The 27915-nt window shown below is 40.7% G+C and overlaps 1 protein-coding gene across 1 annotated transcript in view; it reads left to right on the forward strand.

The window, feature by feature from the left end:
* LOC111979890 (corticotropin-releasing factor receptor 1) overlaps positions 1 to 13642 on the forward strand; it is a 159863-nt gene extending 146221 nt beyond the window's left edge. Inside the window, exons 12-14 of the mRNA XM_024010563.2 lie at positions 1644 to 1782; positions 2046 to 2087; positions 7591 to 13642. Of these exons, the coding sequence (XP_023866331.1) occupies positions 1644 to 1782; positions 2046 to 2087; positions 7591 to 7731 (322 nt within the window). The 3' untranslated portion in view covers positions 7732 to 13642. The remainder of the gene's footprint in view (positions 1 to 1643; positions 1783 to 2045; positions 2088 to 7590) is intronic.
* The last annotated feature ends 14273 nt before the right edge of the window (positions 13643 to 27915 follow it).

Raw genomic sequence — 27915 nt, forward strand, 5'->3', positions numbered from 1 at the left:
GTTTCAATCCCACTTTGTAAAGCAACAAAATGTGAAAACAATTGAAGGGGGTGTAGACTTTCTATAGGCAGTAGAGATTAGGATGTATATCCAGGGTCAGCTGGGGCAGCTGTAAAGTAGACATCAATGGGCTGTTAACCCAGGAAACATCAATGGCCTCGCTGGAAGAAACCTAATAATCAATACCTGTCTGGTTGAGTTGCAGTAATTGATTGTTGTGTGGAGGCAGGTGGGGTGGGAGTGTGTGTGCGTGTGCACGAGCACGTGTGTGTGTGTGGCTGCATCATCAAAAACCATCATACCCTTCACAGCTGCTGTACACCAGCTCCTTAGATTTCCACAACCGGCTAACACAACACACCATGCTGACTATCCACAAGCAATAATCATTTTCACACCTTTTTATTGGTCGAGTAAGATCAGACAGTTTGACTGACTCCTTGGATAATGAAACCAGTCACAGATGCTGCATGGGGTCATCGGACTGGAAAATAGCCCCAGCAAATATCCTCGCTCGTTATTGTAATTTAATGGAGTCATTTGTCAATCACACTTCTTATTGAGCAAATTCAATTTGGCCTCACTAATGTGATTATAAAGGCTACGTTCATTACCCTTCAGCCAGCTTTCAGCCTGCCTTATTATCTATACGGTGCAGTACTTTTAACCAGGGTGCTCCTCTATTGGACCCTGCTGGTCAGCACTTCACGTGTGATTAATAATATGCCGATGGATGAGAAGCCAGTATGACCTAGTCCTCATACATTAACCCCTTGGTGGGCCGTATAGCTGGTATGCACCACAGCAATGCACTTCCACTGGGAAATGGATGGATTGAAAGAATGTGTTCGTGTCACATTACTTTAGGCCATGTCAGAAATTGAAATTGAGCATTCATTTTGTGCTCAATTTGGGTCAGTGTAGACGAGAGGGCAGTACGGCGAAATGCTAGCTCTGACAGCGCTGGGTAACATTTTCAGCAGCTGACATCGGGGGTCTCTCTGCATGGAGGTGATGGGCACAGCTGCCACACTCATTCACGGGTGTAAGAGCGCCATGGGGCGGCCGAGGATGACACATACGCGCACAGGCATTCACATGGCATAAATGGCACACACACAAACACGGACACAAACACACACACCGCACACACAGAAACAAACACACAGCCACTGACTCATCATAGAAAGTTTAAGAACATAAATATATTAACAGAGCAATTCAATTTGGAGTTTTGTCTACCTGTTATAGTGCTGTAAGGACTGTGAAGTGAAACAATATGCATGTGAACTGGAAACTGCTGCCATGGTTTGAATATGTAACCCCACACCCAGTGTGGAATCAAAGTATTGTAGGAACTTGACAAACATCACTACCCTTAAAGGTATGTCGACACCATAAATCCAAACTACACACGACAGAATTGTGAGTGCTCTCATGAACCATATAATCACAGAACAGGAGAAAAAAGACTTGGCAGCCATTAGCAAATTAGTATTGGCCCACTAGTTGTCTGGCAGGTCTATTTTAGGCATCTATTTGTGTCGTTAGTATGGCTCTGTGTCTGTGTCTAATTGACTCTCTAGTTGGCGGCCAAGTCTTTATTTCATAATATGACTCTTGTGTTACTGTGTGTCCATCAGGAAAGCGGTGAAGGCCACTCTGGTGCTGCTGCCTCTCCTGGGCATCACCTACATGCTATTTTTTGTCAACCCAGGAGGGGAGGATGAGGTCGCCCAAATAGTCTTCATCTACTTCAACTCCATCCTGGAGTCTTTTCAGGTATGCCCAGGCCCAATGAAAAGTGTTATAAAGGGTTTGGGAACTTGTTTTACGCTGTTAACATTCTGAAGCGTATAACGATATATTCTTTTTTTAAATGCGTGTGAAGGCGTCCAAAACAATATATGTAGGCTACAGTACAATGTAGTGCTGCTCATCTTATCTTCAATGTTCAACACTCTTTCTCTCTCCTCCCCCTCACCATCTCTTTATCTCTGTCTTTCCCCCCTCTCGCCATCTTTCCCTCGGTCTCTGTACCCCAGGGCTTCTTCGTGTCAGTGTTTTACTGCTTCCTGAACAGCGAGGTAAGCAGATACATTTTTGTCCCATGATCCCCCACCTACTGTACCCGTAATGCCTTTTTCTTTCCAATCCCTTCCTCCCTCCACCCCTCCTCTCATTCCTCCCAGGACTATTGGAAACATGTCCACTTGGCAACGTTGCAAGCCAAGCAGCAGGGTTACCTTGGACATGCAGACATCAGCATCAATAGGATCACAATGAGCTTCACCCTGGCCCAACTCATATATATATATACACACCCCATGTCAGAGGCTGCATGGTGCCCTGGTCAAAGGTGGAGCAGTATATAAGGAATAGGCTGCCATTCCAGATTTTCCTAAATGGATTTATCATAAAATGTTAATCGGTGAGAAACCTAAATCTCGCATGAGTTACAAAAGATTGCTTGCCCTAAAACCTGACAAATCCTTGGGAGAGCTGTGAAAGTAGCCTTGCTACACAGCTTGACGTAAACATTGCAGTTACCTCCTTCTCAGCCATCCCATTCTCCCTGGAGCAATCTGTCTCAACTGGAGACTGCCCGTGTCATGTCTCATGGATCACTCATCCGAGTATTTTTGGTTTATAAATGCATTTATTTTACCTCGGCATTACAAGGATAGTCAGGAAGGATGAAATGAAGCCTACACACTAACGCCGAGTAAAGATCAATGAACGTTAGCATGACGCCACTTAGAATGGCAGATATCTCCCGCTGAGATGCAGTTACTTAGGGCAAAAGTGGCCACTCAATAGACATGTGCTGGCAGTTTGCTTAGCTTATCAACCTTTGTGTCTCCTGTTGGGTCACTAATGTTGAGCAGCTGCTAATTTGTTGCTCTCGATGGCGACATGGGAATACATCCAAAGGACAAATGGTGGAGTTCAGCGGTTGTTCAAATGTTATCATGAACGATCAGCGGTCTGTGAAGCAAAGCCTGAGAGGACCGAAAGTTTTTCTTCCTGCTTTTTTTCATCAATTACAAGGTAGAGAGAACCAGAGTAGTGCTAACCTCAGACATACAAGCACATGTTATTGACTAGCCTTCTCTGCTCTGATATTGTAGAAGTGCTGTTACTCAAGCAGTAGGAATGAGAGTAGAAAGAAGTGCCACTTTATCCGTACCAGTCAGCCGCGGCCGACTTTTAGCATTCCTATCTAGTACAGCTCTCCTTCACACTCACCACAGTGCAAGCTCGGCTAATGACCTAACTGATATTAACGCTAACCAACTGCACTGAAATCATGATGAGGGATTAACCTTCTCTCTTCTCCATAATCTTCTTTTAATAACTCCTATGCTGCTGGGAGACCCCTTGAAGCAATACACACAACCCTGACTCTAATGACAGACTTAGAGCATGCTGATAGGGGAAAACCTAGCCAAAACAAAGACGCACTCAACTTGTGATAACCTCACTAGCAGGGAGAAAATGGATCTGTCGGGTATCTAAGAGTGTAATCCTGAGTAAAAACCCCTTTGTGAAAAGACTAAGCAATACCTGGATTATGGTGGTAGTTATGTTGTATTTGTTGAATATTCCAGAGTCCGGACGGAGTCTTTTTGTAGTGTGTTTCAAAGCCACTAGACCCCACAAGCTGATGGACATATTGAATGTCCTGACATGTATTGAATCCCATGAAAACTAAGTGGTGGTCAGAGTAAAACGTTCTCAGAACCTCCCTGCAACCAAAAAATAAACATTCCCAGAACAGGCAAAATTTTTACTTCTGTTCTCAGAACGTTTTAAAAAAAAACTTTCAGTTTTACCGTTCAGAAAACATATGGCTTCCTTCCCACAACCAGTGTGAAACCAAAAACATATATTCCTATAACACATGATTCCACATGTGAAAGGTTATGTGATCACACATGAAAATCCACATGTGAAATATAATCATGTGAAGTGTTCCAAAACGACATTGTTTCACATGATTTCACATGTGAAAGGTTATGTGATCACATGTGATGATAGCGTTCCAAAACCACATTGAAATCCTGTGATTTTCCATGTGAAATCGTGCTTTTACCACTGAGCAGTATTTCAAACCATCATTTCTCTGGCGACTTCTTAGCTTCACAAATTGCCTTCTCTAAAAACGGGTTATTTTGAAATGTTAATGGTTTGACACTCATGGCAGGCTGTGTGTAAGATTGTCAACCTGTCAGGACAATAGGCTAGTTTATTTTTAACGCCCACCCACGAACAAGAAAAAGAGCAGGCCAAAATCCCAGCCTAGCCTATACTACAGTAATCACCTCTAACCTTATGGGAATACATGTAAAACTCATATTTGAGTAGATCTACCTACAGTAACCTGTGAATAATTATAGAGTAGTGCAAAATGGTGCATCAAAGCCACGTACTGTTATTAGACCAACACGGGTTCTTAAACTTTTCTAGCCTAGGACCTTTTCCAAAGTGCTAGAGTACAGAGCCAAAACAGAACAAACGTGTCACTGTCCCAATACTTTTGGAGCTCATTGTATGATATCAAACATATGATTAGAATGGAAAGCACAGGAAACTGCGGTAATATTGAACGTTTTATGTCATACAAAATAACGCCATATCTCTTGTGAAATTCTGGAATTGGTTACCGCAGTGAACTGAAGGTAGCTATTCATCTCAGTTTGTATCTGTTGTTCTGCTAATATTCTTCTGAGTTTTCATTTATTTCGTTTATATTCATTCAACTCTACACCTTTTCACCTTTTTCTTTGTTGTCAGATTAATGACAACAACAGATACAATAGACAAAAACACTCAGTGAAGGATTATAGGCACGAGCGTTGGAGTATACACAGGCACACACATTCACTTACACATGCATTCACTAATGCCACAATCTCCGCCTTGGTTGGCATTTCTTTTAAATGGTTCCATTTTGCTTCCCAAGCTAGGTTTCCATCCAATTTGTGACAGATTTTCATGCGGATATTCTAAAATCAACATAAAAAATATGCACATTTTCCCACCAGAGCTGTGTTTCCATCAAACTGACTTGTTGCAGATAAAAAGCCCTGCATCTTGACATAGTGCACATAAAAACACTTAGTCATATAACTTTTTATTTACAGGATAAAACCAAAAGTTCTATGTGTTTCCATCCTAGTTTTATCTTTGATGATGGTTTTGGCACAAAAAGTTTGCGATAAACAGCAAATGTGCCCACTTGGCACGTACAGTTGAAGTCGGAAGTTTCATACCTTACCTTAGCCGAATACATTTAAACTCAGTTTCACAATTCCTGACATTTAATCCTAGTAAAAATTCCCTGTCTTAGGTCAGTTAGGATCACCACTTTATTTTAAGAATATGACATGTCAGAATAATAGCTTTTATTTCTTTCATCATATTCCCAGTGGGTCAGAAGTTTACATACACTCAATTAGTATTTGGTAGCATTGCCTTTAAATTGTTTAACTTGGGTCAAACGTTTTGGGTAGCCTTCTACAAGATTCCCACAATAAGTTCTGGGAATTTTGGCCCATTTCTCCTGACAGAGCTGGTGTAACTGAGTCAGGTTTGTAGGCCTCCTTGCTCGCACACGCTTTTTCAGTTCTGCCCACACATTTTCTATGGGATTGAGGTCAGGGCTTTGTGATAGCCACTCCAATGCCTTGACTTTGTTGTCCTTAAGCCATTTTTCCACAACTTTGGAAGTATGCTTGGGGTCATTGTCCATTTGGAAGACCCATTTGCGACCAAGCTTTAACTTCCTGTCTGATGTCTTCAGATGTTGATTTAATATATCCACATAATTTCCCTGCTTCATGATGCCATCTATTTTGTGAAGTGCACCAGTCCTTCCTTCAGCAAAGAACCCCCACAACATGATGCTGCCACCCCCGTGCTTCACAGTTGGGATGGTGTTCTTCGGCTTGCAAGCCTCCCCCTTTTTCCTCCAAACGTAGTCTGCCTTTTTTTTGGAGCAGTGGCTTCTTCCTTGCTGAGCGGCCTTTCAGGTTATGTTGATATAGTTAATATATCGACATATAAGTTAATAAACTGTTAATAAACTAATAAAGTTAATAAACTGTTAATAATAAGCTAATAAATTGTGCATGCTTTGCCAAGTCACAGTGGGAGGACCACACAACATAGCATAGCTTGAATGCAAGTTTACTTCAAAATGATGGTAGTATGTCAATATTTGCGGATAAAAGCGTTTTTACTGCAATTATCACATTTTATTTCACAGACCAAAACATTTTCCCGCGTATATAGTTTTGTCAACAAATTAGCTGTTTCCAGCAGGCCTGTCTTTACATTTTTTATCCAACGAACTTTACTCGAATAAAAAAGGTGAGATGGAAACCTGATTACAGCCTCTTTTGTGTGAAAGGCTTCCAGTCTCTGAGAAAAGAGCGGGAAAGTGATTCCTTTGTCCTTTTATCCATGAAATCACTCCAGCACTCCCACACTGTACTCAAACTGTCAGGCAGCTATTCTACCTACAATCATTAATATACAGTTATTATTATTCTGTACTCCCTAAAACACACAAGGCTCTATTCGCAGACATAAACGAATGTCTTTACCGTGTTCACACCCCTACTGTACACAGTCCTCATCCTCTGTGACATATTTCCTTAAATTCCACAGCCAACTGTGTGAAGTGTTCCAAAGGACACATGATAAGACAAAGTGAAATGATAGAGCTGCTTGTTACTCTAGTTCTTTAGAAGCGGGTGAAAAAACAAACACATTGGCTTGAATTAAATATACTGTCATCTACAGGCGGACAGCTTCCCAGCCTGTCAGAATGTGATAGGCGTCTTACGTAATGCCTGTGTTTTAGTAGAATCATGGATACAAATAGTATGCTTATGAGCGTTAATTGTCAAATACATAAACACTTTCCCGCTGAAGAAAGAGAATGTTCTCCATGTAGAAGCTCTATGGAGCACACAGTGTCATGACTATAAGATGAGAAGGGGAACAACCCGAACTTAGATGTTGATCTTTTCAGCATACTTAAACCAGGGAGCCAAAGAACATAGTGCTGCTTCTCCTTTGTAAACTAAATGATTAGTGAGAAAGGGGTCTGTACACTTATCCTTTGACACATCCAGTCAAAGTTTGGCCTTCTAATGAGGTTCATAAGATCCAAAAGCAAATAAGGAAAGTAGTTCTCATCATGTCACTGCCTTGCTATCAGAGAATACAGGGTGGTCCTCATGGTGTAGCACAAGTTCCGTGCCTTAAAAGCTTCTACCTCCCTCTTATTTTTAACCCCATGGCATTGTCCCAACACTGTCCTCCTCTTCTCCTTGGTTACCACAATTTGGAAATTGCATGAATGGGATAATATTTTAATTAGGTGAAAACAATTCAATGGAAACTTACTTAACCTGCCAGTTAACTATAAGTGGTATTCAATCAAACTGACATGGCTGATTATGTCGTTTCTGCGCTGAAATGTTACTTTAGTCAAAAATTACACTGTCAGACCACCCAAAATCAATTTTTATTTTTCCCCTTTTCTCCTCTCTCTTGCCCTCCGTGCTATCCTCTCAGGTGCGTTCTGCGGTTAGGAAGAGATGGCACCGCTGGCAGGACAAGCATTCAATCAGAGCTCGAGTGGCGCGCGCCATGTCCATCCCCACGTCGCCCACGAGGGTCAGCTTCCACAGCATCAAGCAGTCATCAGCTGTTTGAGGACCAACAAAACTCTGCTTTGGCTGAAAGCCCCCGTCTAACCTCTCACCGCCAACCACCCCTCCAACATGTCCGCCACAGAGCACCTCTTTCCCCTCTTCTCTCCAAACCAACCGAGGGAAAGAGCTACAGTGATGGTTCACACAGGGTACACTTGGTCTGTAAACACAAAGCTCACAGACCCCCTCCCAGGGAGCGGTGACCTCTGTAGTCTCTCGCCTGCTGATATATTGAGGTACGTTCGCTCAGTGCGTTCCCTCTGAACGCTACGGAGGGTCAGGATGACAATGGCCAAACAAAGTAATGTCAGGAGCTGACTTTTTGCCAAAAGGCAGCACAGGGAATTGGAACAATCCCTGTGGCGTTGGCGGATTCAGTTGAGAGGTGACGTTTGATGTCAGATAAAAAAAAAAAACCTGTTTGTCAGTAAATGTTGTGTTTTTTATTCTGCAAATTCCAGAAGTTGGAGTCCATATGGATGGAGTTGGAATCCAAATGGATGGAGTTGGAATCCAAAAAAAGACTTTGAGAGTGGGAAGAAAATTATACTGGAGCACGTGCTTGTATCAGTGTCAAATACATGATCGCTGTTGGACTGACCTGTTCAAGATCATCGACACAACCATTTGATTCTTGTTCCTTTGCATGTTTCTATTTTCTGTGGAAACATTTTTGAACTTTGAGTTGGCTATGCTTGCTGGCGCTGCAAAGTGAATGACTGCCACGGACCATTCATTTCAGGTCTGTCCATACTACTGTCTCTAGAAAACTTTCTCCCTTTCCTTCCTTCTGTTTTTCTTATGGATTATTATCTTCACAGAGACCCATGTTCCCCGATGTGAAATCTTTGACCTCCATTGAAGATGGATGCCTTTCCCATTATCCCTACAACAACAACCAAGGCATTGTGCAAGCGGAAAAAGTGATGTGACTTTATCCAACACTGTTACTAATGTGAATGAGCTGTGAAAATTGGTACGCACTGTCAAAATTATTTTCTGTTGAGTGAGGTTGTAAAAGGTGTTAATTTTCAACTGAATAAGCACTCCTTTATGAAAGCATTTGTTTTGTTTATTTCAAATTCCAAAATGACCAGCACCGTAATAAGACAATGTCCACTTTAGCATAGCATTGTTAAAAGCCAGATTGGGAGAAATGCCACATTTTTTTCAAATATTTTTTATTTTTTAATTGGGCTAGCTATGTTAAGGTCTGAAAGGAACGTGGATGTTTTGGTTGATTCATCTCTGCAACTTGCGTAACTTATCTATACTAAATCCAGTGGGTACTGATAATACTTTGCTGAAATTCTGCAAATCCTTTCATCTTGAGCCACCCATTATGAAGGACCATACAAAATCTGATATTCATTCCAACTCATTCCAGAACATAAAACCATTTATAGATATTGTCATGCACATAGCACAACTTTATTTTTTAATTTCACATTAATAAGTCAAAGTAACTAGGAAAAGAGGAACACAAGGTCTGGAAGATGATTGAGTGAATGCTGACTTCTTGTGGTTTGTTCTGACAAAGGGGAATAGAGTGATGCATATTCAGATAGACATTGTCTAGACAGGCCCTAGACAGGACCCGTCTCAAATGTATTGCAGTAGGATTCACCTCTCTCTCTCTGAAAAATATTGTCGGAGCCCTCCCAAAAAGCTTGTGAACTTGAAGCTTCAATCTCAGGGCTCAGAGAACCAGTTGGCTTCCACACACAACCCCACACAGCACAGGATGAAACCAATTAAGACCAAAGTGTTACTTGGTGTTGTGAAGATAGCTCGGCCCAGTAGGTAGAGCTCTGAGAGGACTGAGAGCTATAATGGCCTCGCCCACAGGGACTTCTCATCTCTCTCTCTCTCTCTCTCATTCACTCACTCACTCACTCACTCACTCACTCACTCACTCACTCACTCACACACACACACACAGACCAGCGTGGTCCGCTAATTAGCTGTACCTGCAGGGAGTCACAGCTAGCTTGGCTGACAGCTAAGAGCCAGAGACAATTCAGGAAAGAGAGAAGAGTACCAAAGCCTGTATCCTGACTCCTGTTCCCTGCTGTGCAACGTCTCTATGAATGAGCAAGTGAATGGAAGAACTGGGAATGAAATGAAAAGGGCTTTTGTGGTATAGATAGAGGCAAGGATGTGAAAGCAAGGACAGTGAAAGCACCCCCCCAAAACATCTTCCTGCAGCCATGCCCCCGGGCCATAGTGCACAAACAGGGACAGAAAAAGCGATTGCTAATTCGCAGATTGTCGGTCTTGTTGGTTGTGTTCGTTGTTTTGATGTTTTTCTTAAGGGTTTGAAAGGCATAGAGTGCTGTTTTTCATGTATTTGTTCATACAGACCTTTGTGCTTATTTGGAACACAACTATATACAGTATTTTCAACGTCATGTCAACCCAAAAATTCTATGTGATGTTTAATCAACGTGGACGACTGATTGGATTTGCAAAAAGGGATTTATGTATTTTTTTCACCCAACTTTTAACCTAAATCCAATGATAGGGTGGAATTTTTGGTTGATTTCACTTTGAATTCACGTTAGTTGACAACTCAACCAAATTAAAATGAAAACTAGATATTGAACTGACGTCAATACAGTGGGTATCCGAAATCAAAAATGACGCACCCTGTCACAAGATGCTGTGATTATTTTGCAAAGTCATAAACAAAGCCAACCCTCCGTTGCCAGATATTAGAGGTCGACCGATTAATCGGAATAGCCGATTAAAACTAGGCAAGTCAGTTAAGAACACATTCTTATTTTCAATGACGGCCTAGGAACAGTGGGTTAAATGCCTCGTTCAGGGGCAGAACAACAGATGTTTACCTTCTCAGCTCGGGGGATTCAATCTTGCAACCTTAGAGTTAACTAGTCCAACGCTCTAACCACCTGATTACATTGCACTCCACGAGGAGCCTGTCTGTTACGCGAATGCAGTAGAAGCCAAGGTAAGTTGCTAGCTAGCATTAAACTTATCTTATAAAAAACAATCAATCAATCAATCAATCATAATCACTAGTTAACTACACATGGTTGCATATAATCGATGTGGTGCGTATCGTTGCTCCAATGTGTACCTAACCATAAACATCAATGCCTTTCTTAAAATCAATACACAGAAGTATATATTTTTAAACCTGCATATTTAGCTAAAAGAAATCCAGGTTAGCAGGCAATATTAACCAGGTGAAATTGTGTCACTTCTCTTGCGTTCATTGCACGCAGAGTCAGTGTATATGCAACAGTTTGGGCCGCCTAATTTGCCAGAATTTTACGTAATTATGACATAACATTGAAGGTTGTGCAATGTAACAGGAATATTTAGACTTATGGATGCCACCCGGTAGATAAAATACGACACGGTTCCGTATTTCACTAAAAGAATAAACGTTTTGTTTTCGAGATTATAGTTTCCGGATTTGACCAAATTATTGACCTAAGGCTCGTATTTCTGTGTGTTATTATGTTATAATTAAGTCTATGATTTGATAGAGCAGTCTGACTGAGCGATGGTAGGCACTAGCAGGCTCGTAAGCATTCATTCAAACAGCASTTTCGTGCRTTTTGCCAGCAGCTCTTCGCAATGCTTCAAGCATTGCGCTGTTTATGACTTCAAGCCTATCAACTCCYGAGATTAGGCTGGTGTAACCGATGTGAAATGGCTAGCTAGTTAGCGGGGTGCACGCAAATAGTGTTTCAAACGTCACTCGCTCTGAGACTTGGAGTAGTTGTTCCCCTTGCTCTGCATGGGTAACGCTGCTTCGWGGGTGRCTGTTGTCRATGTGTTYCTGGTTCGAGCCCAGGTAGCRGCGAGGAGAGGGATGGAAGCTATACTGTTACACTGGAAATACTAAAGTGCCTATAAGAACATCCAATAGTCAAAGGTTAATGAAATACAAATCGTATAGAGAGAAATAGTCCTATAATAACTACAACCTAAAACTTCTTACCTGGGAATATTGAAGACTCATGTTTAAAGGAACCACCAGCTTTCATATGTTCTCTTGTTCTGAGCAAGGCACTTAAACGTTAGCTTTCTTACATGGCACATATTGCACTTTTACTTTCTTCTCCAACACTTTGTTTTTGCATTATTTAACCAAATTGAACATGTTTCATTATTTATTTGAGGCTAAATTGATTTTATTGATGTATTATATTAAGTTAAAATAAGTGTTCATTCAGTATTGTTGTAATTGTCATTTTTAAAAATCGTCCGATTAATCGGTATCGGCTTTTTTTGGTCCTCCAATAATCGGTATCGGTATCGTCGGTGAAAAATCATAAATCGGTCGACCTCTACCAGATATGTCTATAGACCACAAAAATTGGTTGATCTGAATCGTTTTTTCCTCCCAGCCCCTTTTGATCATTGGCATAAAGCAGTCAGAATAAAATGTGATTTCATTGGCAATGTTGTTTACAGATCGCTTTCAGTGATAGTTATAAAACGTATTGTCCGACAGATGTATCCTATTCGTTGAAACAAATGATCACAAGAATCACAGATGCCTGTCACCTGTGGGCTCTGCTTTGTTACCCAGTCAGGGATGCTACAGCCCTCTAACACACACCATGTACTCCTAAACAGCCAGGATACATAAGGTTATTACATTCATTAGATTGGAGGTGAGTCTGGAATGGAATTGCCAATGTATGATAGTGTTATGCATTCCAATTCCAGGTATCTGCCTCTGTCATGAAAATATGTTACCTCATACCAAAATGATTTACCCTGGAATTCCAAAGCCAGTTGGTTCTCTGTTATCACTGTTACCAGATTTTCGGGACTTACGTATATTCCAGTTATCATAACCAGATGCTATTGAAAACCTTTTCAATCAAATGCAGTATTTCAGTATTTTGTAGCAAATTGACTTTTTGGCTATTTTCCTTCCTTTTCCAGGAAACAGGAATATTGTCATTATTATTATAGGTGTCCCTCAAAGTGTGCCGTAGTCAGCATACTTCTCTAATATAGTAATTACATTGAAAATGGCTCTCATTATCCAGTATACAGTACACAGACAGCTTCATAATGAATTCCAGTTATTTGCACAAATGCTATTAGTGTAGTCAGCTGTCATACCACTGACTGTCAGCAACATCAGTGTGATCAAATGTTCTCTTGTTTTTCTTTGCCATTCCCCAAAATAGTTTGTGGTCACGAACGTCCTCCAAAGTTACAAGCGCAGCTATCTAGTCAATAGGCTGTTCTTATTTCTTGCCCTATTTCTTCATTTCAATAAGAAATGCTGCTGCCCTTTTTCATTTTTTCTTGTTTGTTTTGTTTGATTTGTGTCTTTAATTGTGCAGAAGGGTCTTGTCCGATTGCTCTCGATGCAGTTATAGTTACCATAACAACGATGTAAGTAAGTGTTCTTTCTCGGGTATCTACGTTGTGTTTGTCTTTTGTGAAGGTCAAAGAAGCGAAAACATTTGTATTTATTTAAATGTCTAAGGCACACAGAATTGTATATTTATCACATTATTTAAAGGGTACAGCTTTTGTTGAAGGACACAGGCCAACATAACCTATAATGTGGATTGATAAATACATCTAATTGTGTCCACAATGTGTCTACTTAAGATGTTTTAATGATGAAAGGTGCGATATGTAGGTTGATGTCATCTTTTTCACTTGTGTTGTTATGTTTGATAATGTCGCAATTCAATTTTCTTTCCTCTTTCAATGTCCAAGAAGGAAAAATTATATTTATTATGTTTATTAATCTACTTGTTCAATGTTGGAAAGCGTTGAGGAATTGTACAGAGTTTGTGAAATAAAATGAAATACATAGCAATCTAATAAGGAAAAGGTGGAGAGAGTTCAAGATATATGGAACAGTGCTACTACATAAATTGTGCATTAAAATGTGTTTTTTTAACAAACCAAAAAAATCTGTCCTTTCCTCTCTTCCATATAACATAACTTCTCACTGAAATCATTGTGCAATAACATTTTACATAATATTACATTTTTGACTTCAGAAAATATGCAGCAAGTTATTCTGAGAGACAATGAATGAGTGAGACCACACAGTGTAATGTCATTCAATACAATATAATTGACACAAGTGAGACGTTTCGCAGATGTTTGTAGTGGCATACAGTGCCTTCAGAAAGTATTCACACCCCTTTACTTTTTCCACCTTTGTTGTGTTACAAGGTGAGATTAAAATGTATTTTTTGGTCATCAATCTACGCAGAATACTCTAATTTCAAAGTGGAAGACAAATTCTAACATTTGTAAAAAGAAAAATATGAAGAAAAATATATATATATTTTGATTACATAAGTATTCAACTCCCTGAGGCAATACATGTTAGAATCACCTTTGACAGCAATTACAGATGTGAGTCTTTCTGGGTAAGTCTCTAAGAGATTTGCACACCTGGATTGTACAATATTTACACATTATTATTTTTAAAAAATCTTCAAGTTGGTTATTGCTAGACAGCCATTTAAGTATTGCCATAGATTTTCATGCCGATTTTAAGTCAAAACTGTAACTAGGCCACTCAGGAACATTTATTGTTGTCTGGGTAAGCAACTCCACTGTATATTTGGCCTTGTGTTTTAGGTTATTGTCCTGCTAAAAGGTGCATTTTTCTGTTGGAAAGCAGACTGAAAAAGCTCTATTCTGTTTATTTTTATCCTAAAAACAACTCCCTAGTCCTTGCTGATTACAAGCATACATATAACATGATGCATCAAGCATATAACATGATGCAGCCACCACCATGCTTGAGTTAGGAAGGACGTCTGTATCTTTGTAGTGACTGGGTTTTGATACACCATCTAAAGTGTAATTAATAACTTCACCATGCTCAATGTCTGCTTTTTTAATGTTCACCCACCTACCAATGGGTTCCCTTCTTTGCAAGGCATTGGAAAACCTCCCTGGTCTTTGTGGTTGAATCTGGGTTTGAAATTCACTTCTCGACTGAGGGACCTTACAGATAATTGCATGTATTTTTGGTATTTTTTTAGGATAACCATTAGCTGTTGCAAAAGCAGCAGCCACTCTTCCTGGGGTCCACACAAAACATGAAACATAATACAGAACATCAGTAGACAAGAACAGCTCAAGGACAGAACTACATACATGTGTGGGGTACCGAGATGAGGTAGTCATTCAAAAGTCATGTTAAACACTGTTATTGTACACAGAGTGAGTCCATGCATCTTATTATGTGACTTGTTACAAAAATATTTACTTAATATAGGCTTACAAAGGGGTTGAATACTTATTGACTCTGGACATTTCAGCTTTTCCTTTTCAATGAATTTGTAAAAAGTTGTAAAAACATAATTCCACTTAACATTATGGGGTATTATGTGTAGGCCAGTGACACAAATTCTAATGGTGCGACTGCAGTGGCCGGCTGAGGCGGACAGGGCTTTTAGTCAACTGAGGGCTCTGTTTACATCCGGCTCCCGTGCTGGCTCATCCGGATCCCCCTTTGGCGTTTATAGTGGAGGTGGACACGTCCGAAGCTGGGATAGGAGCCGTGCTCTCTCAGCGCTCGGGTACGCCAGCTACACCCAGAACACTACAAATTGAGAGACTTTTTGCCCCCTTTGCATACACTTACGTATACTTTTGTCAGAAGGAAATATATATATATTTTTTTATTTTTTTTATTTTTTTTATTCAGGGGGTACTGCAGCACCCTCAGCACCCGTACTTGCAAAATGCCACCGAGTTTTGTTTTGTGGACTCTTAAAATCAAACACATTGTTCCAAAGAAATGTTTGCACGCAATTTAGAAAAACTGTAAATCTTTGCCATCAAACTGTCGTCTATTTTATTTTTTGTCAGATGTTCAAACACCATCCTCAGACAAAAGATTCATTTTTGGTGCAATTCTCATTACTGGATGAGGCTCAAATTACAGTATAAAATCTTACTATACCAAGTGATTGCGCAAAACACACGGCCCTGGCTATAATACATGCTCTATATGTTTACTGAACAAAAATATAAACGCAACAACTTCAATTGACTTCTTCTTAAACATACGTGTCCTCATTCAATCTATTTGAAGAAACCCTGATTTATTGATGGTAGATATATACTGTATAAATACTGTCAAGAGATAATTCTATGTGGCATTAAGCCTTTTGTTTGTCAGTGCTGCCATGATAACTGGTGGATACATGTCACTTTATCTGTACTGTATATACAGTACATTCATTGTTATCATCAACGCATGACTAAGAAGAAGATCAGAGATTCTTACAGACTAGCTTTGATCCCTTCCACATGACAAGCAAAACATATCTATTGATATGACAAACCCATACATGCACATTTAAAGCTAGAATCTGTAGTTGCTACATCCATTTTTTGTACTTAGAAATGAATGATATACCCTTTGATTCTTGAGGAATATAACGTATAAATGCCTCATGAGCTCAATTCAACTGACGTACCCTATCAGAACCTTAAAATATAAGCTTACTCCATTGTTTGTAAATAACTTAAATAAAAACAAACACTGTATAGCCTAAAAACATAGTTAAAACTATAATTTTGATATCGTAAATAGTCAGTTCTTGCTTCCATAGCTCTGTCTATGAATTTTAGAGTGGTTACATTTCTCCAAGCCCATCCCTCAGCATTTTACCAAAACAGAGGCACGGTATCCCTTTTGTTATTGTTTCAACTGCAGATTCTAGCAAGTAAAGTAATTAAGCCTTGTCCAAGCCGGAGCAACCCATGCATGCACCTTTACAAAGATACAACACTTTGTTTTTGAAAGCCCTTTAGCTTTAGCTTGTGATCCCTCTACATGATTGCGATTCAAATGCTTTACACAGACCCCCGCCAGCAAAATCCAGAGGGCTTAATGTGGATGAGAGAATCTCTGGCTAAGGAGAAGAGAAGAAACTGAGTAAACACAGCAGCCCAGTTGAGAGAGCCACGGGTCAAGCCAAAGACAAGTGAGAGCTTTACAAGTTATTAAAGTTGTGTGGGTGTGTTTTTGTTCAGACTAACACTTCATAGTTACTTAGAAGTTTGCTTATGACATTTGATCCTCATTGTGCTTCTTCTTACAAACTATTCAGCCCAGATGAGGGCTGAGGGCTTAGTTATGTAGTCTGCTTCCATTGAGATCTCTCCCTTGCGTCACTGTGATTCTATAGAGCGAAATATGTCTTTCTCTGAACACATTACAGTTTCTTAGCAGAGGTCTGGGTTCAATAACACAGAGCATTATTAACTGAAAGCAGACATGTAAACAGGGAAAATAGATTACACTTAGTGTGTGTACCCCTGAAAGTTATGTTATCCTCAACCTCGGCAAGATGATTTCCAAGTCAAACGTAATGGACTTGGCTCCTGTGTCTGTGGCAATGTAGTTCTGTCAGACTTGATTGTACATACATGCATGTGTAGACAGGTGTGTCCCTTAAGAAAAAAAACATGTGTTTTTGGAACACTTCGCATGTGATGATGTGGATTTCCCCATGTGAAATCACGTGAAACCACGTGTGTTTGGAACACTTCACATGTGACATTTCTCACGTGAAACCACATGTGTTTTTGGATCACTTCACATGTGACATTTCTCACGTGAAACCACATGTGTTTTTGGATCACTTCACATGTGACATTTCTCACGTGAAACCACATGTGTTTTTGGATCACTCCACATGTGACATTTCTCACGTGAAACCACATGTGTTTTTGGATCACTTCAAGTGACATTTCATGAAGTTTCAAATGTGGATTTCCACATGGTCATAATCTTTCACGTGGGGATAACAATTTGTGATGCCCTGCAAACAAAGACAAGTCCTTATGATACACACATTATTTGTACATATTTGATATACATGACTACATTGTGTATGTTTATTTCTACATAAATTATTATTCAGCCTGTGCTTACTTGGGATTTGAACTCACTTATTGGTTCAGGGCATTCCGATATCCTTGCTACACCACCATGTCTGTGTCAATAACTGATTTCACCTATATTCCTACACTTTGGACTTGAAAGTAAATATCAGGTTTGTTAAAAATACAATCAAGAAAAACTATTATATTTGTCATATGCCCCACCAACATTATACAACGATACAGAAAACCCTAAAATTGCTTAAATAAGTCAATTAAATCAATGATGAGACAATAGTCAGATGGAACTCTTTCGCTAAGTGCAGAGCTGTATTATAGGTCATGAATCTGTAGGGGATTTCTGAAAACTAACTCACACATGGAATTGCATTTTCATATGTGAAAATCGAATTTGCAGTTTTACATATAAAAATGTTGTCACGTGTAGTTTCATGGTATCACGTGTTGATATTTTGCATCCCCATGTTGTCACATTTATTTAACATGAGATCAGGTTTTCTATCACATGTGCTCAAATGTGTAGTTTTATGTTATCACATGCTTGCTTTTACATTTTGACATACAGTACCAGTCAAAAGTTTGGACACACCTACTCATTCCTGGGTTTTTCTTTATTTTCACTATTTTCTACATAGTAGAATAATAGTGAAGACATCAAAACCATGAAATGACACATATGGAATCATGTAGTAACCAAAAAAGTGTTAAACAAATCCAAATATATTTTATATTTGAGATTCTTCAAAGTAGCCACCCTTTGCCTTGATGACAGCTTTGCATTCTCTCAACCAGCTTCATGAGGTAGTCACCTGGAATGCATTTCAATTGACAGGTATACCTAGTTAAAAGTTAATTTGCGGAATTTCTTTCCTTCTTAATGCGTTTGAGCCAATCAGTTGTGTTGTGACAGGGTAGGGGTAGTACACAGACGATAGCCCTATTTGGTAAAAGACCAAGTCCAAATTATGGCAAGAAGAGCTCAAATAAGCAAAGAGAAGACAGTCCATCATTGCGTAAAATTTCAAGAACTTTGAAAGTTTCTTCAAGTGCAGTCGCAAAAACAATCAAACGCCATGATGAAACTGGCTCTCATGAGGAGAAGATCCAGAGTTACCTCTGCTGCAGAGGATAAGTTCATTTGTCACACCCTGATCTGTTTCACCTGTTTTTGTGCTTGTCTCCACCCCACTCCAGGTGTCGCCCATCTTCCCCATTATCTCCTGTGTATTTATACCTGTGCTCTCTGTTTGTCTGTTGCCAGTTCATTTTGTTTCGTGAAACATACCAGCATTTGTTCCTCTGCTCCTGTCTGTTCTTGTCCTTCCCAGTTTTGACCGTTCTGCATGCCCTGACCCTGAGCGTGACTGCTGTTCTATACCTTGCCCCACCTAAGTGGATTATTGACCCCTGTCTGCCCTGACCCTCAGACTGCCTGCCGTTCTGGACCTTTTGCACCCTCTCTGGATTACTGACCTCTGCCTGCCTTTGACCTGTCATTTGCCTGCCCATGTTCTAGAAATAAAACTTTTGTTTTTTCGACACTGTCTGCATCTGGGTCATACCTGAATCCTGATAGCATGAACTGGCCATGACTGACCCAGTAGACCAGCTCCACAATGCTGTCTCTCTGCACGGAACCACCATTAGAAGACATGAGGAGTTACTTCAAGGTCTTATGGAGGGACTACATTCCCTGACAGAACGTCATAACTAGGCGTTCGATACCTTGCTGGAGCAATACTGCGGATTCCCTACTGGGTCACACCCGTGATCTCCCAGCCTACCCCAGTGTCCCGAGAACCCCACTTACCTCCTCCAGAGCACTACGCTGGAGATTCCGGAACCTGTCGGGCTTTTCTCTCCCAGTGCTACCTCCTTTTTGAGCTGCAGCCTTCTTCATTCCCCTTGGACCACTCGAGGATAGTGTACATCATAACGCTGATGTCCGGGAGGGCACTCGCCTGGGCCACGGTGGTGTGGGAGCAACAATCTGCCGTCTTCCTCAGTCTGAAGTTTGTGGAGGAGGTTTGGAAGGTGTTTGATTCTCCGTTGTGGGAGAGAGGCTGCTCGCAAGCTGCTCCAGCTACGTCAAGACTCCCATAGTGTGGCAGACTACGCAGTGGATTTCTGTACGTTGGCAGCTGAGAGTGCTTGGAACCGGGAAGCGCTGTTCGACATGTTCCTACACGGAGTATCGGAGGAAGCAAAGGATGAGCTTGTAGCCCGGGAATTACCGACGGATCTTGACTCGCTCATCGCCTTGACCATTCGGATTGATTGGAGACTACGGGAACGAAGGAAGGAGAAGTGATTCGATTTCACTCGTCCATCCAAGGATTCCACCTCACTTCCAAGGTAATCCCGGAAGTCCCTGACGTCTCCGTTGCAGAGAGAACTTCCCAAGCCCATGCAACTAGGCAGAGCTAGGCTGTATCCAGCTGAATGGCTATACAGGCTGCACACTAAGAGCTGCTGTATTGCGGGACTAATGGTAATTTCTTCTCTACCTGTCCACTAAAAGACCTTGCTCACCGATAGGAGCGAGTACTCTGGTGGGCCATATGGAGAACTTTTCCTCTCCAATTACTCACATCCCTTTCCATGCCGTGTTGCTATAAGCCGGGTTATTGACTGGTCAGTGCTGGTAACACTGTCTGTGATTTATTTAGAAATCAATGCAGATTTAACCAGCATGGCTACCACAGCATTTTGCAGCGATACGCCATCCCATCTGGTTTGTGCTTATTTGGTACTATCATTTGTTTTTCAACAAGACAATGACCCAACATACCTTCAGGCTGTGTAAGGGCTATTTTACCAATAAGGAGAGTGGTGGAGTGCTGCATCAGATGGCCTGGCCTCCACAATCACCAGACCTCAACCCAATTGAGATGGTTTGGGGTGAGTTAGACTGCAGAGTGAAGGAAAAGCAACCTACAAGTGCTCAGCATATGTGGGAACTCCTTCAAGACTGTTGGAAAAGCATTCTAGGTGAAGCTGGTTGAGAGAATGCCAAGAGTGTGCAAAGCTTCATATATGATTCCATATGTGTTATTTTATAGCTGTGATGTCTTCACTATTTTTCTACAATGTAGAAAATGTTTAAAAAAAGAAAATAAATAACTTGAATGAGTAGATGTGTCCAAACTTTTGACTGGTACTGTATGTTATATAATATATATATGTGTGTGTGTGTGTGTGTTGTGTGTGTGTGTGTGTGTGTGTGTGTGTGTGTGTGTGTGTGTGTGTGTGACTAAACGAGAGAGAGCGAGAGAGAGAAAGAAAGAAAGCACACACACAATGAGGCTTTGTTGGACCTTTATGCCCATGAGACATAGCAGGTTAACGCTTGATCTGATTTAATCTAGGCCATACTCTCACCAAGCCGAGCCAGCACACGCTCACCCCAATATATCTGCTGTCTGCCAGGGCTGTTAGACAGTGATGCCAGGGGACACAGTAAAATGATTGGTAATGAAAGCAAGACACACTGTGCAGGGTTCAGAGAGCTGACTTTACCTAAAATTACGCCCATGGGTATGACATGTACTGGCTCATGGAGGTGAATGAGAACCTCAAATTTTCCTTTAAATATTATATTTTGATTGAAAATAGAAAGGAGAAACTGCTATGATGAACATTACACGTGGATTCATGAACCAACTGTTATTGTTAAAGACATTTAAAGATCTTCAAGGTGACAAAACTAATGTTGTGAGAACACTGTTGCCCATCCCCAGGTGTTGGGGGATATGGTACTTCCCTGCTCTTTCATGTTCAAGGTAAACAAGTGGTGATAAAACATGTAAAAAGAGTGTTTTGTGTGTGAAAACAGTTTGATTGGTCAAAACAAGTGAGGAAAACTTATACAGTAACACGTAGCGTTCATGGAAAGTGTGTACAGGCATATTTAATATCTTTGGGTCGAGTACAAAATTATTTGGTCATGTTTTGGCCCACGCAACACACATTTCTAAAGACATGTTTACACTTTGTTATTATGGGGTATTGTGTGTCGATGGGTGCTTGAAAAATTATTTTCAATCCATTTGAAATTCAGGCTGTAACACAACAAAATGTGGAATAAGTCAAAAGGTGTGAATACTTTCTGAAGGCACTTTAGACTAACACAAAATATATAATTCGCAATAGAGTGTTGAGTTGGAACGTGTGCGTGTGTGTGTGCGTGCGTGCGTGCGTGTGAAAGAAAACATGCATGTTTTATGTTGCAAAACCCTACCAAGTGCATTATCGCTCTCTGTGAAGTGTTTTGCAAATAGTAACTAAAAGGGTCTCAGAAATAGCAACAAAAACGATCAACAGCAATATGATGTAGCACAAACATGTTTATATGAAACCATAAATGTTACCATTTTTACAGCGTGTTGTTTTTGTCAACGCTCTCACTCACAGTAATGATGAGACTAATAGTATTTGGCATTATGTCATACCTGTAAACTGCAAATCACATACCTTTTCATCTCAATTATTCACTTTCACCATGGTAAACAAACATCGATTTCCAGCTATCAAATCATGTACTGATCGTTTGTCTCACATTTATTGCTCTCATTCATGATTTGGGGCATCAGACCACTGCAGGCTAATGCATCGCAAACATGATAAATTCGCCTCTGCCATCGTTTTTAGATTAACCTGAACAGCTTTGTCAGTTATGGAGAAATGCCTTCAGGTTATTGGAGAATGAAGGAAATTGCCTTGATGCGTTGTGTTCAATCATGGTAGCTATTGATGGCAGGTGAGGTCGTAATGGGAAGGTATGTTTATGATCAAAGCTTGTTGGTTAAAGGCACAATCTTCAATTTCAACATTCTGACCCTGCCACTTTTTTACTGTAGGTATGACCTTTGAACAGCAGGATATATTGCAGATTGTGTCTTTAACTTGCTTCAGACTGCTCACTGGCTGTCCCTGGTGTTTGGCAATGGCTATGACCTTACATACCAGTTCTGCATTTTACCTCCAGTGTTACAGTATTCATGACTGGCTTGTTTGTTTAAAGGCAATTAAACGCTAAAATCCCTGTAAGCGAAATAGGGCAAAAGGTTAACGGATAATACATCGAACCAGGTCATTCGGAGTAGAAGCACCAGATGTATTTCAGATCGAAGGAGGATGATAAACCTGAACCTCCTGAGCACCAGTGATACAAGAACAGCAATATTTGTTTCCCTTAATGAGACGCACACTGACAAAATCTTGAATGCCAATTCTGTACTGATCCACTGAGTTACTTTTTGTCTTCTGCGCACATATCCAGGGCTTTAAATAATTTTCCTTTGATAGCTCAGTTCCCTTGTATCTAACACCAAATGAACATGAAATGTTGTAGTATGAATCTGCAGGTAGCTAAAGCTAACCAACTAGGCTCAATGTTAGCTAGCTAGCTAACATTAGGCTATAACTACAATGCAAATGGATTTCTGAGATACAAATAACTTTACTACACAGATCATACCTTTTAACGTTAGCTAGGGAGCCAGCAAGCTAACTTTTGCTAGCTAGCTAACAGTACACATTAACTTGTAATGGAAACGACTTTCTGACAAAATTCGAAATCTATAATATCTGAAAAGGTAGCTTGACTCTTACCCGAATATATAGGATGAATGCTTCACGGCAGCATGTCTTTTCCGTTTTGTTTGTAGCTAGCCACAGCTTGTTTGGCCCCTTATGTCAAGTCACTCCGGTTCACACTGACCGTGTGTAGAAAGTAGTACATCCCAAGATTTTTGATCTTTGTAGATAGACATGCCAAAATGAGTGCAGCGATGTTCTTGAGAGCAGTAGCAACACTTTTGCAGTTCTCCATGGCTAAAGGTATATCTTTCAAAACAGCAGCGGCAGCAAAGACTACCTACACATACTGAGCAGCTAATGTTATAGTCAGAAGCATGCTAAATGGAAAACCAATCCGAACTCATCTCTTGGCATGTCCAGCCCATATATTATTTCAGTCAATCATGGCTAGCGGGAAGGTTCCTCTCTTTTTCCGTGGCTATACCTACTAGGCTCGTAATTTAACAATTGTATTTGTATTTACAGATGGCATGAAAGTTCATATGTTCTAGAGGCATTTCTGGCCCCCCAGGATGTTGATAAAGAAATACACCTAGCTTCTTGAAACAGGTCACAATTATGTGACATCTGTAACATAAATACGTTGAACAGAGCGATATAATGAGTGGGTCTGGTCTATGGACATGTCATCGTCATATTACCCAGCTATATTTAGTCCGGGCCCTAAGCATCAAAAAGTGTTGAAACTATTACACGGTGGATACAAGCGTACAATTTGGTAGAATTGCTCTTTGGGATGTATTCATTTATACATATATAATATATATATATGCTCCCCTATTTATCTATTTTTACACAATCCAATATGGCCTCCAATAGGGAATCAGATTTGGAAAGGTGATATCACGGTTGAATTTTTGTTGCCATATATAATACAAATCTTCTGTATTTGTAAGTAGTGGAGCAGTCTTCAACAATATGGCATTATATTTCATACGTAACCTGCCTAAAGTGGCAGAAATAATTTAGCTTTGGCTGATGATGATCTGGTGGCAGTGAGGAATGAGGAATGTGCTCCTGAGTGGCGCAGTGGTCTAAGGCACTGCATCTCAGTGCAAGTGACGTCACTGCAGACCCTGGTTCAAATCCAGGATGCATCACATCTGGCCGTGATTGGGAGTCCTATAGGGTGGTGCACAATTGGCCCAGTGCCGTCCAGGTTTGGACACATAAACTTTATTTAAACACACTGAAGAATATTAATATGGGGATGAATAGTGGGAAATGTTTAGTGGTTCTGAAACAGAGGTAATGAATCCACTGTACACAACACTATAACTGATAGCACAAGTAGAGCAACAAGGTTACTAACAAGGGAAGACTGTATAAAAATGTATATGCTACCTGCACATATTACAATACAGCTATACACAAAGGCAGCATACAACAATAGTAACAACTAACTATATACTATACACGTCACATAACTCACTTTGGACACGCACAACATCCCACAAGTCCAGTTGAAGTCGGAAGTTTACATACACTTAGGTTGGAGTCATTAAAACTCGTTTTCAACCACTCCACGTATGTCTTGTTAACAAACTATAGTTTTGGCAAGTCGGTTATGAAATCAAATCAAAATCAAATCAAATGTATTTATATAGCCCTTCTTACATCAGCTGATATCTCAAAGTGCTGTACAGAAACCTAGCCAAAAGGCAAACAGCAAGCAATGCAGGTGTGGAAGCACGGTGGTTAGAAAAACTCCCTAGAAAGGCCAAAACCTAGGAATAAACCTAGAGAGGAACCAGGCTATGATGGGTGGCAAGTCCTCTTCTGGCTGTGCCGGGTGGAGATTATAACAGAACATGGCCAAGATGTTCAAATGTTCATAAATGACCAGCATGGTCAAATAATAATAATCACAGTAGTTGTCGAGGGTGCAACAAGTCAGCACCTCAGGAGTAAATGTCAGTTGGCTTTTCATAGCCGATCATTGAGAGTATCTCTACCGCTCCTGATGTCTCTAGAGAGTTGAAAACAGCAGGTCTCGGACAGGTAGCACGTCCGGTGAACAGGTCAGGTTTCCATAGCCGCAGGCAGAACAGTTGAAACTGGAGCAACAGCAAGGCCAGGTGGACTGGGGACAGCAAGGAGTCATCATGCCAGGTAGTCCTGAGCCATGGTCCTAGGGCTCAGGTCCTCCGAGAGAGAGAGAGAAAGAAAGAAAGAATTAGAGAGAGCATACTTAAATTCACACAGGACACCGGATAAGACAAGAGAAATACTCCAGATATAACAGACTGACCCTAGCCTCCCGACACAAACTACTGCAGCATAAATACTAGAAGCTGAGACAGGAGGGGTCAGGAGACACTGTGGCCCCATCCGATGATACCCCCGGACAGGGCCAAACAGGCAGGATATAACCCCACCCACTTTGCCAAAGCACAGCCCACACCACTAGAGCGATATCTTCAACCACCAACTTACCATCCTGAGACAAGGCCGAGTATAGCCCACAAAGATCTCCGCCACGGCACAACCCAAGGGGGGGTTGCCAACCCAGACAGGAAGACCACGTCAGTGACTCAACCCACTCAAGTGACGCACCCCTCCAAGGGACGGCATGGAAGAGCACCAGTAAGCCAGTGAGCCTGTACACAAGTACATTTTCCAACAATTGTTTACAGACAGATTATTTCACTTATAAATCACTGTATCACAATTCCAGTGGGTCAGAAGTTTACATACACTAAGTTGACTGTGCCTTTGAACAGCTTGGAAAATTCCAGAAAATTATGTCATGGCTTTAGAAGCTTCTGATAGGCTAATTGACATAATTTGAATCAATTGGAGGTGTACCAGTGGATATATTTCAAGGCCTACCTTCAAACTCAGTGCCTCTTTGCTTGACATCATGGGAAAATCAAAAGAAATCAGCCAAGACAATAGTACGCAACTATCAACACCATGGGACCACGCAGCTGTCATACCGCTCAGGAAGGAGACGCGTTCTGTCTCCTAGAGATGAACGTACTTTGGTGCGAAAAGTGCAAATCAATCCCAGAAGAACCGCAAAGGACCTTGTGAAGATGCTGGAGGAAACAAGTGCAAAAGTATTTATATCCACAGTAAAATTAGTCCTATATCGACAAGGAAGCAAGGAAGAAGCCAATGCTTCAAAATTACGGAATGTGACAACAAAGAGGCAGACACAGGAGTATGCCTTCATCTTAAAAATGTCCTTCAAAAGGGTGCATAAATCATTATAATTTGATCAGTGGACACAGACATCATTGTCCTCCTTGCTGGGCTGTTATTCCATCTTACCAAGGATTATCCTACCATAAAGCTGTGGGTTGCTTTTGGTTTGGTTAAAACCAACCAGCAGATTTGGATTAACGCAATCACAGGTTGTGATAGAACCTCAAAGTTTCATGGAAAGGGCAAAATGACAGCTTGAAGTGCATGGAAGTCATTTCCAGAGGTGACTGATGCCTTTGTTTCCGTGGCAGCAGAACCATTTTAACCCCTTGATCTGGATTCATCCACTTTCACATTACTTGAGAGATACAGCTGTGTTATCTATGACAAGACAACCAGCCTAGATTGTTTCAACATTCAAACCGAGCACTGTGCCTAACCAACATTTGGTCAACAATTCTGAAAACCATCCAATCGGAACCTTCAACAGAAAGTTTTGGATGGGCTAAAACAGTTGATTGCTTGACACCTTTGTGAAAACTCTTACCAGAGACTGACAAAGCTTGCAGAGAACTCCTGAGGCATGGCTGCACAAGTGAGCCCCTTTATTCTCCCAAGTGTCAACCCCAGGATGCTGGATTGTCATTAAACATGACCATGGATTCATTACCACCTCCATCGGTGGCAATTTTGAATTACCCTTCCTGTTTAATTTTAAAGTGAGCACCCCTAAAATAATATTTAGCTATAATCTCAGGAATGTTTGTACCATATTTCATGCTTTTATCTGTTGCATAACAGTTTTTCTGGTCAAATACCAGCTATTATGGCAGCCATTTTGAATTTTCACAATAACTCGCTTCCTGGTTAAGTTTGAAATGGGCACCTCTTATGAGATGTTTTCATACTGTATAACTAGAGGAATGTTTGTTCCAAATTTCATGCTTGTATCGACAGGTAGCCTAGTGGTTAGAGCATTGGGCCAGAAACTGGAAGGTTGCTAGATCAAATCCCCAAGCTGACAAGGTAAAAATCTGTTGTTCTGCCCCAAAACAAGGCAGTTAACCCACTGTTCCTAGGCTGTCATTGTAAATAAGAATTTGTTCTTAACTGACTTGCCTAGTTAAATAAAGATGTTATTTATTTTTTCTGCTAAGGACTACTATGACAGTATGAAGTCCAACAGTACTGTATTTATTGTCTCCTCAATGGTTTTCTGCTGTCCTCTCTGCTGTGCCGAAATAGAAATTACATTGCCTTAAGGCATTACACTTCCTGGTTCTTGGGCAACCAGAGAGGAAGTGCAATTGTGTCACTTCCTGTAATCCTCATTACCCCTCCCCATTGGATCAATGAACATGGCTGTGAGCCATTTGGAGGATGCATTACTATCAGTCATTTCCAACTTCATTAGCGCTTGTTTACTTCAGTGGACTCGCCCAGTAAACTAAGTATCGCTCCAGGGGACACACTGCTTCCTCATTATTAATATACTTTCACTTCTATTATCCATCACATCAACCAGTGTGTGCCTATGGAT

This window comes from Salvelinus sp. IW2-2015, linkage group LG20 (genome assembly GCF_002910315.2).
Source record: "Salvelinus sp. IW2-2015 linkage group LG20, ASM291031v2, whole genome shotgun sequence".
NCBI classification, from domain to species: Eukaryota; Metazoa; Chordata; class Actinopteri; order Salmoniformes; family Salmonidae; genus Salvelinus; species Salvelinus sp. IW2-2015.